The sequence below is a fragment of the Enoplosus armatus genome, chromosome 5, assembly GCF_043641665.1.
Source record: "Enoplosus armatus isolate fEnoArm2 chromosome 5, fEnoArm2.hap1, whole genome shotgun sequence".
In the NCBI taxonomy this organism is placed as follows: domain Eukaryota; kingdom Metazoa; phylum Chordata; class Actinopteri; order Centrarchiformes; family Enoplosidae; genus Enoplosus; species Enoplosus armatus.
This window is the reverse complement of record NC_092184.1, coordinates 17,241,147-17,254,392: the sequence shown is the minus strand read 5'-3', so window position 1 is coordinate 17,254,392 and position 13,246 is coordinate 17,241,147. Positions and strand designations below refer to the sequence as shown.

General features: G+C 41.1%; 1 protein-coding gene across 4 annotated transcripts; it reads right to left on the bottom strand.

Annotated features, from left to right (window-relative positions):
- Window positions 1-936: 936 nt before the first annotated feature.
- alkbh8 (alkB homolog 8, tRNA methyltransferase) lies at window positions 937-11,434 on the bottom strand. 4 transcript variants are annotated; one of them, XM_070906277.1, is made up of 13 exons: window positions 11,288-11,425; window positions 10,499-10,632; window positions 10,292-10,392; window positions 9,933-10,064; window positions 9,595-9,690; window positions 9,084-9,188; window positions 8,171-8,241; window positions 5,504-5,610; window positions 5,012-5,172; window positions 4,540-4,811; window positions 2,299-2,448; window positions 1,394-1,808; window positions 937-1,246 (listed from the first exon to the last, which is right to left on the bottom strand). In XM_070906277.1, exons 1-13 carry the CDS (start codon window positions 11,423-11,425, stop codon window positions 1,092-1,094), a joined length of 2,037 nt encoding a protein of 678 aa, XP_070762378.1. In that variant the 3' UTR covers window positions 937-1,091. The 4 variants fall into 4 exon arrangements, with proteins under 4 accessions (XP_070762378.1, XP_070762377.1, XP_070762380.1 ...); XM_070906276.1 differs by having other exon boundaries at window positions 937-1,357; window positions 1,451-1,808; XM_070906279.1 differs by having other exon boundaries at window positions 937-1,808; window positions 11,288-11,434.
- Between the last annotated feature and the right edge of the window lie 1,812 nt (window positions 11,435-13,246).

Here is a 13,246-nt window from a genome sequence, read left to right as displayed (position 1 = left end):
CAAGTGAATCTATAATAAAATTGCACTTAGATTAGCAGCTGTTTGGTTTAGAGAGGCTGAGCTTGCTAAACATTATGTCAGTTCCAGCACTGATTCAATGGACTCACCAGAATCGTAAAGCACATGAAGAAGGATTATTGTTGTAGCTCCAATATTAATTGGATGTAAAATCAGTAATTTAATTTGAATTCAATGTTTAAATAATCTTCTCAAAGCCATACATTCAACAGTTTCCAGGACGGAGTGAAAAAAACCTTTTGTGCTGCAAAACTGGCCCATTGTTAGTACTGGGGGTGTAGCTTCAGGTGCTCCAAAAGAGGAAACGTGTTTTCAAGAAGGAGGGTGATGTAAAACCTGTCATGAAGTACTGCACATTAGCTTTATTAATCAATGTACAAATACATAGGCAATAATCTATCTATCACCATGAAGTGCTACCTGTCATACACATTTTTAAAAAGCGGGGGGAAAAAAAATACATTCTGCATCTTAAATGTGAACAAACCCCCCACAGCCTGAAACGCCATGTTACCTCTTGGCCCTTTAACTTGAAAAGGTCGGGCACACACACTGTTCACAGCTTAGTTACAGCTCAGTGAATTCAGAGTAAGACACTGAGGTCAAAGACGGGAAGAAGTACTGAGATCAAGATTACTGTTCGTGATGTACCGTAAAGTCTATGCACTCTGGAGAATGTTACAGAGCCTTGTTTGGACCATTATACAGAACCAGCCAGAGTATGCTTATAACCAACATCCTCCTCAAACTACCTTCACGTTTGTTTCAGTTAGTTGCATTTATTTTCAGCAAAAATGGCATGATTTTACTGCAGCAGGACTGTTCAAGCCACATAACTGTCAAACCGTTTCAGGACTCTGTGTTTTCCCAATCAACACACCTTTATATAGTTAAGTTACATACATTTTTACCCTGTGATACGCCACCTTGATCCATTGTCAAGAAATGAGTGAGAAACAAAGGCAGGCATTTTGTAAAATCTTTATACATTTATTTTCACTTTTCTCTTCTGCATTTAAACCAATAAAGGAATCCTTTAATCTAGTCTCTATTTGTAATTAAATGATTATAAACTATGAGTGTGTCAGTTCATCTTGCTTCTCTAATATAACACACCAGTTTCCCTGGTCGTGGTAGCTGCTCTGCACTTTGACTCCAGCCACCCAACCACACAGCTGCTCCAGCTCCCCCTGCTGGAACACGTGGTAATACCGGTGAAAAACGGGCGCTGGGCTGCTCTCAGACGCCGACTTTAGAGTAGAAGTAGAGGTCTGAGTAGTGTCACCATTTGGACTGGGTTTAAAGTCTGGGCTGCGTGTGGCATCACTGGTGTCAAGACCTGATCCAGAAGACGCATTTGAGTCAAAACCTGGACTTGGGTCAGAGGCCAAAGTCTTTGTGGGCTTCTCTTTCCTTTTATCCTTCTTCCCACCCTCTCCTGACTCTTCCTCGCCTCGTCTTCTCCCCTCTTTCAGATGCCAGGGAACCAAAAGGTCCTGGGTGTTGAAGGCTGTGCGGTTGGTGTGCACACTAAGTTTGCCATCGGTCTCTTTGCAAACATCTTGTAGGTTGTCTTCTAAATGTCTGCTGGTATGGATACTCGGTTCCTGGATGTCTTCTGGAGTGCTTTTAGTGGGGCTGTGGTTCTCAGGGTGCTCTTTGTTCTGGTCTTTGAGGTACTTGGACCTCTGCTTGTTGTACTCTTGTTCAAAAGCCCAAACGTAGATGAGCACTCGACCTCCAGGCTTCAAAAGTCTTGCCAGCTCCCTCACTGCTGCCAGCCGACGCTCCTACAACACACACAAACTATTTATTTGATAATTTCTATCACATACTCATAAGTAACCCTGTGAACTCATGAAACTAATGAAATAAGAAACAGTTTTACAACTGTTATGTTTAAATCAATGTTGGAAAACAGCTTGCAGAGGTGGAAAGGAATTTTAACCCAGAAAAAATTAAAGACCAGAAACAAAAGACGTCCCTTTTTTAAAGCAAGGAACTGCTGAGCATTTTTGTTTGGGGGCTTCGGGATTTGTCCCAAATTTGGATCTATGCCCCAGAGTCAAAATTTGAGAAAGCTTCCTGTAGTTGAAACTGAGGTAAAGTTCCTGAATCCTAAAGATCCTAAAAAGATTCCCACTGTCTAAAAAGGGACTAATGAGGCAAAGTGACTAATAAACAATTTAGTGATATGCTAAATGGGAAAAGCTGCTATATTGTTTTTTATAGAAACGAAGGTGTTACCAGTGTGCATGTGCGTGCGTGTGGATTGCGTACCTGTGTGGAAAAGTGGTGTATGACAGCTATGGAGATACAGGCATCACAGGAGGCAGTCCGCAGGGGGACACTGAGAGCATCTGATACGAACGCCTGGAAACCCCTCTCTGCACAGATTTGGACAAGAGCACTGCTACGGTCACAACCAACCTGAAAACAGACAAAACACACACACACACACACAAAAGTAAAGAGAATTAAAAAAAAAAAAACCCCAGCAGCATGTGGAGGACAGTATGGTAGCTGGGAAGAAATGTAAAAGGAAGAGAAGAAAGGAGGGAGATGATTGGATGACAGCAATGATCATTTTTAACACATTTTGTCTCAGGGAGCAATTCAATCAAGCTTCACATGACCTCTTCCCGAAAGAGACGAAGGTGAAAAGAGATGGTGAGAAATACTGCACACACACACACTCAATCTGTTACTGACATGCAAACAGAGAAAGGTCAAGCCTTTTCATTTCAATTAGAACTGAGAAGGTTAACAGTGTTAATCTCCATCGGGAGAGAGAGTAAGAGAAGAGAGGAGGGGAAATACAGAGAAGACAAAAAGAAAAGTACAGATGGAAATGAAACAAACTGGAGAGAGAAAAGCAGCAGATTCAACTCAGGAAGTTGCTGTGTGACCTACATGATCGCAGTGTTCTCGGTAATGATTTATCACGGTTACGGTCTGAGTCAGGATAAGCTGCTTACATGCACCTCCAAATCCCAAATGTGAATATCCCAGTGTGCATACGTAAACAGAAAATTTAGGATATTGCCATGGAAACTGAGCTAATGCAAACAATGACAACCAGCAGAAAAGTGAGAGCAACATGCCTCAGCCCCATTCATATCATCTCTTGTGTATTAGTTTGGTTTATTTAGCTGATTTTAAATGACACATCATGTTTACACTTGAGACAACTTGAAAACAAACAGGCTACTAACTGATTAGAGATATTTCCCTTCAAGAGAACAATGTGTCGTACCAAAGCATTTCCCACATGACCGGCCAGACTCGCACAAGGAGGTAAATAAGTAAACAGCAGCTTCTTGCCCAGGGAAAGTGAAATGATGCAAACCTTTGTCTTCTCCCTCACTTCACTCTGGAGCAGAGAGAGGTCTGACTTACGCATCACTGTAACTGGGTGCTGACGGCTACTTTTTAGCTACTACTTTCCATTTTACATTTATAAGAGTGCAGATTATTTTGTTATCTAGAGAAAACAAGCTTTGTTATCTCGAGATAATGAGATAATCAACCCGTGATCACAACATAACAAAAAGGTTGTTTCCTCTTAGTAGTCTATATATGTTTATCAGCAGCAATCAGCAGTGCTGTGCCAGCATGCACAGATGGCGTCTTGACAACTGTAGCAACTGATTTAAGCTGAAAATGTCAAATCAAGGAGTGCCGATCAACGCATCAGCCTGTACTTCAATCAAGGTCTAATGCAGACCTTAGATGATAGAGGTAACATTCAGATCAGTCCACGAGAATATGAGCTTTGTTATCTTGAGATAACAGCATTAAAAAAATAATAGCAAACACAGCTTCCGTACATATTTACTGTATCATGTTTAAATAGTTCCAGCAGGTAACTCCCCCCTAGCACAATAAAATATCATTTTTACATTTGTGTATGGATTAAACAGAAAAAATACATCAAGGTGAGATTTAAAAAGGTGCAAATAGGTGTATTTTTTCCTCCTCCAGAGCCAGACTAGCTGTTTCCCCTTGTTTCCAGTCTTTATGCTAAGCTAGGCATAACAAGTCCCGGTGTCAGCACTGTACTTAACACACAGACATAAGAGTGGTATCTTCTCATCGTACTCCAACCAAATAAAAGTATTTCCCAAAATGTTAAACTATTTCTTAAGTCTTATGGTCCAAGTAACATTATGATGTACGGTTGTTTGGGTCATTGGGTGAGTCAGGCTCCATCAAACTGGTCTAAAAAAGGTCCCTGACATCTGGTCCTTTCATCTTGTATCTATGAAGAAGCAGAAGAGGAGTTCTACCTCAGAGGAAGACTCATCGTTTGTTGTCTCTGCTGCAACTGATATGCTGACTGTGTATGTGAAACAGGCCTCGACGTTATGACATGTTTCTGTACATAAATGACTTGAATGGCATTTTACAGTCATAATAATCAGTAGCAATAAAAATGGAATGGAAAGGGAAATTTACCCACAGGGATCACTAAAGTATCACAGAATTACAGGCATTATGGTAATACATGATGACACTCACTGCAATAACTTCTGTGTTGACGCCCAGGTATTTCCCGTTTCCACAGCCCACATCAGCCAGCACGCTGCCGGGTGGGAGCGACGACAGGAAGTGGCAAACGCGAGGCCATGGGGAGTGGCGGGTGCTGCTGAAGTGGGAGGCGATGGCGTCGTACACCCGGTGCACATACTCCTCCTCAAGACGGGCTGCGTCGTCATGGCAACAGGGTAGCGAGGGGGGAGACGGCGGAGAGGCTGAGGGAGCTCCCTGACTGTCGCAGGCAGAGGGGAAGGCTGGAGGAGGAAGGAGACAAAGGGGTAGCGCGTACACATAATTGCTGGTAAATTGCAGATATATAACAGGCAATGAATGGAGTCAAGACTGTATATCATGTGTGCTCTACAGGCAGTGATACACAGCCCCTGAATTTGCCTTAAAAAATTGGTTGTAGAACGGTGGTCATGCGTTTGTTGTGCACTTGCAAGATTCTCACCACAGCGGCAGGGTTCATGTCTGATCTTGCGGAAGGTGAAAGAAGTGCGCGTGCCCCTCTTGCTCAAAGTGAGATTGCTGCGGGTCCCGAGGTCAGGCGTCATATGAGCAGGAGACTGTGGGTCGCAGGCTGGAACCATGTCAAACTTCCGAGGAGTAATCCTGAGAGAAGATAGGAGAGAGTTGTATTTGTGGTTGACTAACTAATCTGTACAGTTGTTGTACTTTTATGTGAACACCAGAGGATGTGGATGAGACCAAACCCTGTCATTGGTTTTATCTTCATGTGTGAAGGGATTAAAATGACAGAGAATTGTACCAAACACAGTATGAAGCCCAGAGGAAGGTCATTAAATTCTGTATTTCTGTGCTCGACAACAACAACAGAGAAAGAAAAGAACTGTCACTCCTCGGCAGATCGACCTGAAGCTCATGTCAAGATAAACTGGCTCCTAGCAGGGGAGACGGATTCACCAAACACAATCCAGCTCACCCATGTGTCCAGAGGTATCTGCTCTCTCCCTTCATCACCAGGAGGCTCCGTCCTGGCAACACCACGGCAACCAGACGGCCATCAGGGTGACGGAACTCCATCACCGTCTGTAATAATGAACACATGAGCATTAAAAACAACAAGATTTAGACCTACATTTCTCTATAAAAAAGAAACTCAGTCGTTTTATAATTGACACAGAAACTGTGAATACCAGATTTCCACTTAATAAGGTCAGTATCGGCACAGATACCAATCCGGTGTATCGGATGTGTGCATCCCTACTTGTTATTCTGTAGCTGCTATAGCCATGTAACCAGAGCTGCAACGATTACTCAATTAACTGATTGAAAGAAAGTCAATTGCCCACAATTTTGATAATTCATTAATTGTTTTTCAAGCAAAAATGTCAAACATTTGCTGGTCCCAGCTTCTTAAATGTGAGGATTGGCTGCTTTTCTTTGTCATTTATGATAGTTAATGAAGAGTCTTTGGGTTTTGGACAAATGAAGCAATTTGAAGACGTCACTTGGGGCTCTGTGATGAGCATTTTTCACAAATCTTTCACAATGTATAGACTAAACGATTCATTGAGAAAATGATCTGCAGATTAATCAACAATGTAAGTAATCATTAGTTGCAGCCCTACATGTGCCTGCTGACAATGAGTATGAGAATACCGATCAAATTGTGTCCATATCATATCAAGTATCAGAACACCGAATGCCTCATTGAATTCTCAGTCTTGTTTACTTAAATTCTCCCGTAGGATACTTCCTGATTTCATTCAGTTTTGATCATTTTCTTCTGTATTCCATTTAAGCTGTTGTTGTTCAGCTGTTTGGGTTTAATTAAACACTAAAGATTTTTCCTACAAAAAAACATGTCTTTATTTAGCAAAGTAAGATAGTGAAGTTATATTTTGGATCTGTATTGATTCTAAAACTAAGGCATTTCAATAATTCAGTAGTTATGTATCAAGTTGAGTATTCATAGATATCATTCATGCAGAATTACAGTATGACTTTTATGACTGTGCTGAATTTGTTATTGAACAAAATTCTGGTTTAAGCAGCAAAAGCAGTTGTTACACTACTGTAATAGTGACATGAAACCAGCTGCTTTTATAGTTTTGAGGGACGTCACCCAGAGAGGGAAAAAAAAAAAAACAGTTGTAGTTTCAGGCAAAGATCCGATCATGTTCTCTCTCTCTCTCTCTCTCTGAGTATTAGCCAATCAATGACACCATCTGATTTTCTCTCTCTCTAAACACAAACAATAAAACCTCTGAAGTGCAACACTGTTTCATACACGTAACTGCGGACAAACCAATTTGCATGAAGTGTTTAATCGTTAATGACTGAAGTGAAAATGAAAGTTAAGAGAGAGTCTTTTCTGCAAGAATCAAAACTGAATCGAATCACAGAGGATTAGCAGGATTAACTTGTGACCCCCACAGATCAACAAAAAAACAATTAAAAAACACACTAAATAAGAGTCAAAATCTCGAGTACATTGGGTTACACATGTACCAGTGGTTGTTTTTTTGCATTTCATTGTTAACCTTTTGTTTCATATTCTTAAATAGTCTTTGAAACATGTTATTTATTATATTCTCTATAATCATCACGTCACCATATTCAGAGAATCTTGCTTTTAGGGTTTGAAATATTTAATTGCACCCCATTGAACGATATGTAATTCATATCTCTATGTTCTGTGTTGAGGTACTGATGGAAGGTCTCTGTTGGGACCTTCTTAGTCACATGTTGAGTATTACCTGATGAGGACGTAATGTTGAAATGTCCAATTCGTGCTCTTTCTTTGGGAGCGTCTAGACACCTTTCTTCACGATATTGTGTCCGCCGTTTTCCCCAAGCACCTGATATAATAAAATACGCCTACTGTACATTTTTTGTGACTCAAAATCTCCACTGAAGAGCTGTGACAAAGAACACGCTGCACTACACACACACAGTCTGTCAGTGTGCGCGTGTGACAGATGCTGTGACAGATGACAGCTGATTGCTAATAGAGCCCCCTGTGCTTCAGACTAGCAGAGACAGACAGGTGTTCATCCACAGCAGTCACCCTGTAGAGACTAAACCAGCATCCCGGTACCAGGTCACACCATCTAGTCACACTTGGTATAGTCAAGGACACAGCAACACCCACTGTTTCAAGGACAATCTGCATCTCCTCTGTTGATAAAACCAGGGAGATCGTGACACCTCTAAAAAAAATCAGAGTCAGTGTCTACATAATGTTTTAATACAAGGTCACAGTGAGCAAGAGATTATGAGCGAGAGTTTACAGTTGTTCCCCCCTGAGACCAACGAATCACACTGGTCAGTGAAGAGACGGTTAATTTGATTGATCAAAGAGTCGGATAACTTTGCATCGCTATCTTATGCTAAAATGTGAAAACTGTTTTCTTTAGACCAACAATTGTTACCTTTAAACACATAACTTCCATGTTAATTATTGATGAATGCACCGCTGAGTACCACTGGTCGATACTGGCTACATAAGCTGATCGATGAATCGTGTGGTTGGGTGAATTACCAGCCCACAGGTCTGCGGTCAGTGTTGCATTGTCCGCAGAATGGTGGCTGGAGTTTATGAAAATGTTGTGAATCACAAAATGATGGAGTGACTTCTTCTTACCTGTGCCCCCAGGCTCAGTGACATGATGGTGTCCTCAAAGGCAGAGTGAGTGTCCACGTGAGGAGGAATACCTGAAAACATTATGAAACACACACGTAGAATCAAAATAGTTAGAACAGTCGGAAATGCATCAAGTTTCTTTAAAATACAAAAGTGTTGTGTTTCAACTTGTCTGTTGAGGGTTTCTGATGGACACCACTGAACCTTTTGTGATGCGTGAAACTCAAATGATTCTGACATTTAACAATATATTTGACTATATGTGTAACAAGCATCATTAATAACAAATTGCTTCATCAAAATCTTTATTTCAGCCCTAAAAGGTTTACCAGTACTGTAAATTTATTAACAAACAACTGACAGGAACCAAGGACTTTCATCAGATCTCAATGATGCATGTTGGAAAGCGTCTGCTGCCACCTTGTGGTATAAATCAATAAAATGTGTGTGCCTATATTTTGTTTTTGCAATCACAGCTTAGTCACTGGGTTTGAAAACCACACGAGTCTACTTTTAGTTTCACGATACTTAACATCTCCACATACAGTGAAGCTGCAGCCTCTGAAATAAATAAACTACCCCACACTAATTAAACATCTGGGTTTTTTTTTTATCTTTCTGTGGTTCCCACAGCTCTCTCCAAGTCTTAATATGGTATTGATTAAGTATTTACTAATCATGCCAAGAATCAGTTTTCCCACCAAATATTGATTCTTGAACCCCTCCTTGGTGAAAACATTGACATTTTTGTGATTTATTCATGGGTATAAACAATTGAACTTTTAATAAAACTGCACGTTTTATGTTTTGAGTAGCTGTCATTTTCTCCACATGAGGTCAGTTTAACTACCCTCGTTTTTCTAAGGCTGTACGTGATAAGGTACAGATAATGACCATGACTGAAGTAACTCACCCTGTCCAGACTCATACTGGTTGACAGTCAGCTGGTCTGGCATGATGTCGATGTGTTCGTTCTTCACACACCGCTCCAGAACAGGTAGACACTCCTGAGGAATACCTGGATAAACACACCCACAAGCTCCTCTGTTACTTCCTAATTTCCATTCTCATGGCACTCCATTCATTACTTGAGTTTTAGATATCTTACTCTCTATGTAAAAAAAATAAACTAATTAAATCTCCCAGCAGAGCCAAAACATATATTAACAGATGATTCTCTGCTTGACAATAACAGTGTTGTGATTTTGGCAACTCCTACTGGGAGCATCTAAAAGGACACTGTTGAAGACAGCACAGCACCATATAGCAAAGCACGCAGCGTCCCAAAATCTAAGCATTGTAATCAGTGAGTAAATGTTGTTGTAAGTGATAGGAATAAAGGCCAAACCTATGAAAACAGGACCCACGAAACCCTGATTGTAAGAAACAAATATTTGGTTAAAAAACAAAAAGAGCAAGCTTACCTGCAGCTAACGGCTTGTCTTTATCCACATTGTTGTTGTCGTAGCGAAATTCAAAGCCATAATGTTTGACTCTTCGATGCTTCAGAGCTTTCTGAGCTAAAAGGCATTAAAATTAAGTTCAGGTTAGCAAAAAAGGTTTTGTAAATGCCTCGATATGAAAGATTACTACATTTTAAAAGGACTTTACTTTTCCCATCAACACTGCTCTACTCTACCTAATCTTTACACTGATGATAGGTTCGATGTTGAAGACTAAGACTTAGGCTTTATGATCAAGTTTCTGGGTGAACATTACAACAACAAAGCAACTTAACAAAACACATTATGCAGCCCCTCACCAGAGACGTCATCATTAGTTGACGACCAGTCAATGGCAGCAAGCAACAGAGCCTCTTCCTCCAGTGACACAAAATCCTCCACCAAGACTAATCCCTCTGGCAAAGAAACGGACGCCTCTTCCTCACAGGTCACTGCATACACACACATACAGTAAGGATCACACCACTGGCTGCAGAAATATGTCTCTTATCAGACATCATGTCCAGAGCGTAAAGCACACAAACAAATAAAATGGCTGTCTTTAGTTATCCAACTTACTGTAACTTTACTGTAAGGTAAACAATGCTTCAAATGACTATAGCAGTTCTTGAAGTAATTTATGTTTGCGTCCGTGGGTGTCAATGTTTAAGGCAAGTACCTGAGTCGACATAACCGAGGTAGAGTGTGACACTGTTCTCTCCACATTGCAGCTTTTGGCCATTGAGGTGGATGTGGGCTTTCCGAGCACTCTCTTCAGATCTGGAAACACATTCACAATAACACAGGTGTGGGTATTAAACCAAAGTCTTTTGGTTTAATACCCACAGGTTTTAAAGGTATAGTACTGTCCATGCAGCAGCTGTACCTGTACGTGACAAAAGCATAGGGCTTGTGAGGGTGCATGATCAGCATCTCCAGCTCTCCCATCTCTTTCAGGGCTGTACACAGCTCCTCCCGACTAACGCCGTTCCCCAGGCCGCCGTTAGCCACCACCAAACTCTGCAGAGGAGACAGAGGTGGACTGGTTGAAATCCTACGGCACACATTACAGCCATCCAACACTTAACACACACCTTCGTCAACGTGTTTTATAGTTTTGTCAGTTTCATACTCTGGCCCTTTACTTTTCACAGTTGAAAAGACAACTAAACATAAACCTTACTGTAACTAGACCTTTATTATTTCCTAATACTGACTCCCTGCAGTCCAAGATACATGCACAAATTTTACAGCAAGTTCCATTTCATTTCTCATATATATATAGATTTCTTAATTTTCTAATTCAGACTCGAGTCAGGAGACACATTCTGTCACAATATAATCATTTCAGGAAGGGAAATGGATCCCAATTGTGAGCTAGCGAATGACAAGTCCCCTCCAAAGCCTCAACTGCTGCTGTTTTACTTTTATGACTGAAATCAGATACAAGCTAATATTAAAGCAACACCTGCAAATTAGACAGGCACGCTAGCCAGCTATTAGCGTACCTTCTTTATTAAACTCACATGAGCTGAAAGTCAATTTAAATTGTATTTTATTGCGTCTAATAGTTGCAAAGAAAGTACATGTTAAAAGAAGAAGGCACATGTTAGCTAGCTCTCTCCGCTGTCTGACAGCTGCCACTTCCTGTTTATAAACGTCTTTTTAACGTCACCTTGGTCGGCTGCGATGCTGTGCTGATGCCTTCATGTTTCAGTAAAGTGTGACTGGCTTTTATCTGTTTTCGAAGAACTTTCTTATACTCTTTACTCCTCCTGACGGCCTTCACGTCGCTTTCCACACTAGGATCCATGGTGCGTCATTTTATTTTGTCCGGGTGCAACGAACATTACACACTGATAGTTCCCGGAGATTCTTCTCCCAGGATAACAGCACTAGCGCCTTTCCTCTTTCTGGTTTAATATCTGCTGATTAAAGTCACCATTTAAGAGTTGGATGTGATTATAGCATGTTATGTTTTAATTATTCTGATTGAATTGTTTTATTTATGTTTGTAGAAAAATATCCTGGTGAAAACTGGGACTATGTGCATTGTTGTGTACTTAAGTGCTTATTCTCAGTGTCCTAGGTGGATCCATAAGAGATGGTTTTCTCTTCTGAAACTCAGACGTGTTGATAATGTTGCTCTGAATATGCTGGATGTTTAAGTAGGCACTGGCAATGTTCCTCTGCCCCCTTGCAGCCACAAATAGATTAATGAAGCTTTATTAGAAGCTGAATAACCAAAGCCAGTCAGTCGGTCATGCGGACACAAAGAGTGGCCATCCGGTAGGATATGAAACATAAATTGAAACAATTAAAAACTGCTAAATTATTATTATGTGTACCCTTCTGCAATGTGTTTGCAGACCAATATAAGAAAAGAAAGTCTATGTTAGTCAGTAGTGTGTCTATAGAGAGATTGTAATACTTTTTGGTCTTTGTACTTCACATGGGTAATACTGCTATTTATTTCCCAGTGTATAATATCCCAGCAGGGACACATTCTTCTGCTGTGGCATGTAGGCCTACTATAGTATCAAGCTAATGATAGGATTACTCTTGCTCTTTTTGTGGTCCTCCTGCCCATCTCACACATGGTATCCAAGCCTTGCTGACATCCAGTGTTTTGTCCTGTGGCTCTGTTATATAGGACCTAAAACCCTGATGGCAAATCCATGCTGCGTGCCTTCCTAATCTCCCAACAAAAGACAGACAAACATGCTCCAGGGATCATTCTATAGGTCCTGCTAACTACTAAGGGATAAAAATGTAAGTATATAGGGTGACTATCCTGGGGAGACTGTTTGCCATTCCATTTCCATCCATTTCATTCATCCATCATCAGACTCCACTTAAATTCTGGCAACTGAGGATAATCTTGTGATACCCAAGAATGAGAAAGTCACAAAATCATCACAATGGGCTACTTGGCTTACTTCTTATGCATCCTTTTCAACAAAACACAATATCCTACACATCAGGACAGATTGTAATTGATGTATTCTGCACATTGTTTTGTCTGCCCTGGTGGCTGCTCTCTGTCTGCCTCCTCCCTCAAAGGAGCCAAGCCGCTCAGATCCTGCGTATGAATTCCTCTACATCCAGATTAATGACTCCATGGCCCCCTCCGGGTGTGAGTGTGTGTTCCAGCATGCATGTGGACGTCTTTGTATGGGTCTGTGAGCATGAAACATTTGTGTGTGTGCATCAGTGTGTGTGTGTTGTGTAATGAAGCCCTCACCTGTCCTCAGCCATCTCAGTAATTACAGAGCCAGGCTGAGCTGCTGGCCAGTGGGAACCCTTCGTCGTCTTAACAGCACAGCTCAGTTTAGTCGACAAAACAACAGCTGGTCAAACAGGAGACCATGGCTGCCCTCTCCGCCATGAACACAACACTGTCCTCCTTCTTGTTTTTCAAAACAGTCTAATAAAACCTTCACTCTTTTACGAGCATTGGATGATACCCAGAGACGTCAGTCTGGTTCATTTGTTTGGGAATTAATCAGGGCCAGCAAAGGCTAAAGCTTCTGCAGATATTTCTTAGCACTCACACCACAAATGTGACAATCCTACAAATGTAGGATGTAAATGTTTTCACAATTATATTAAAACAGGGGCAAGATGGGTTGAT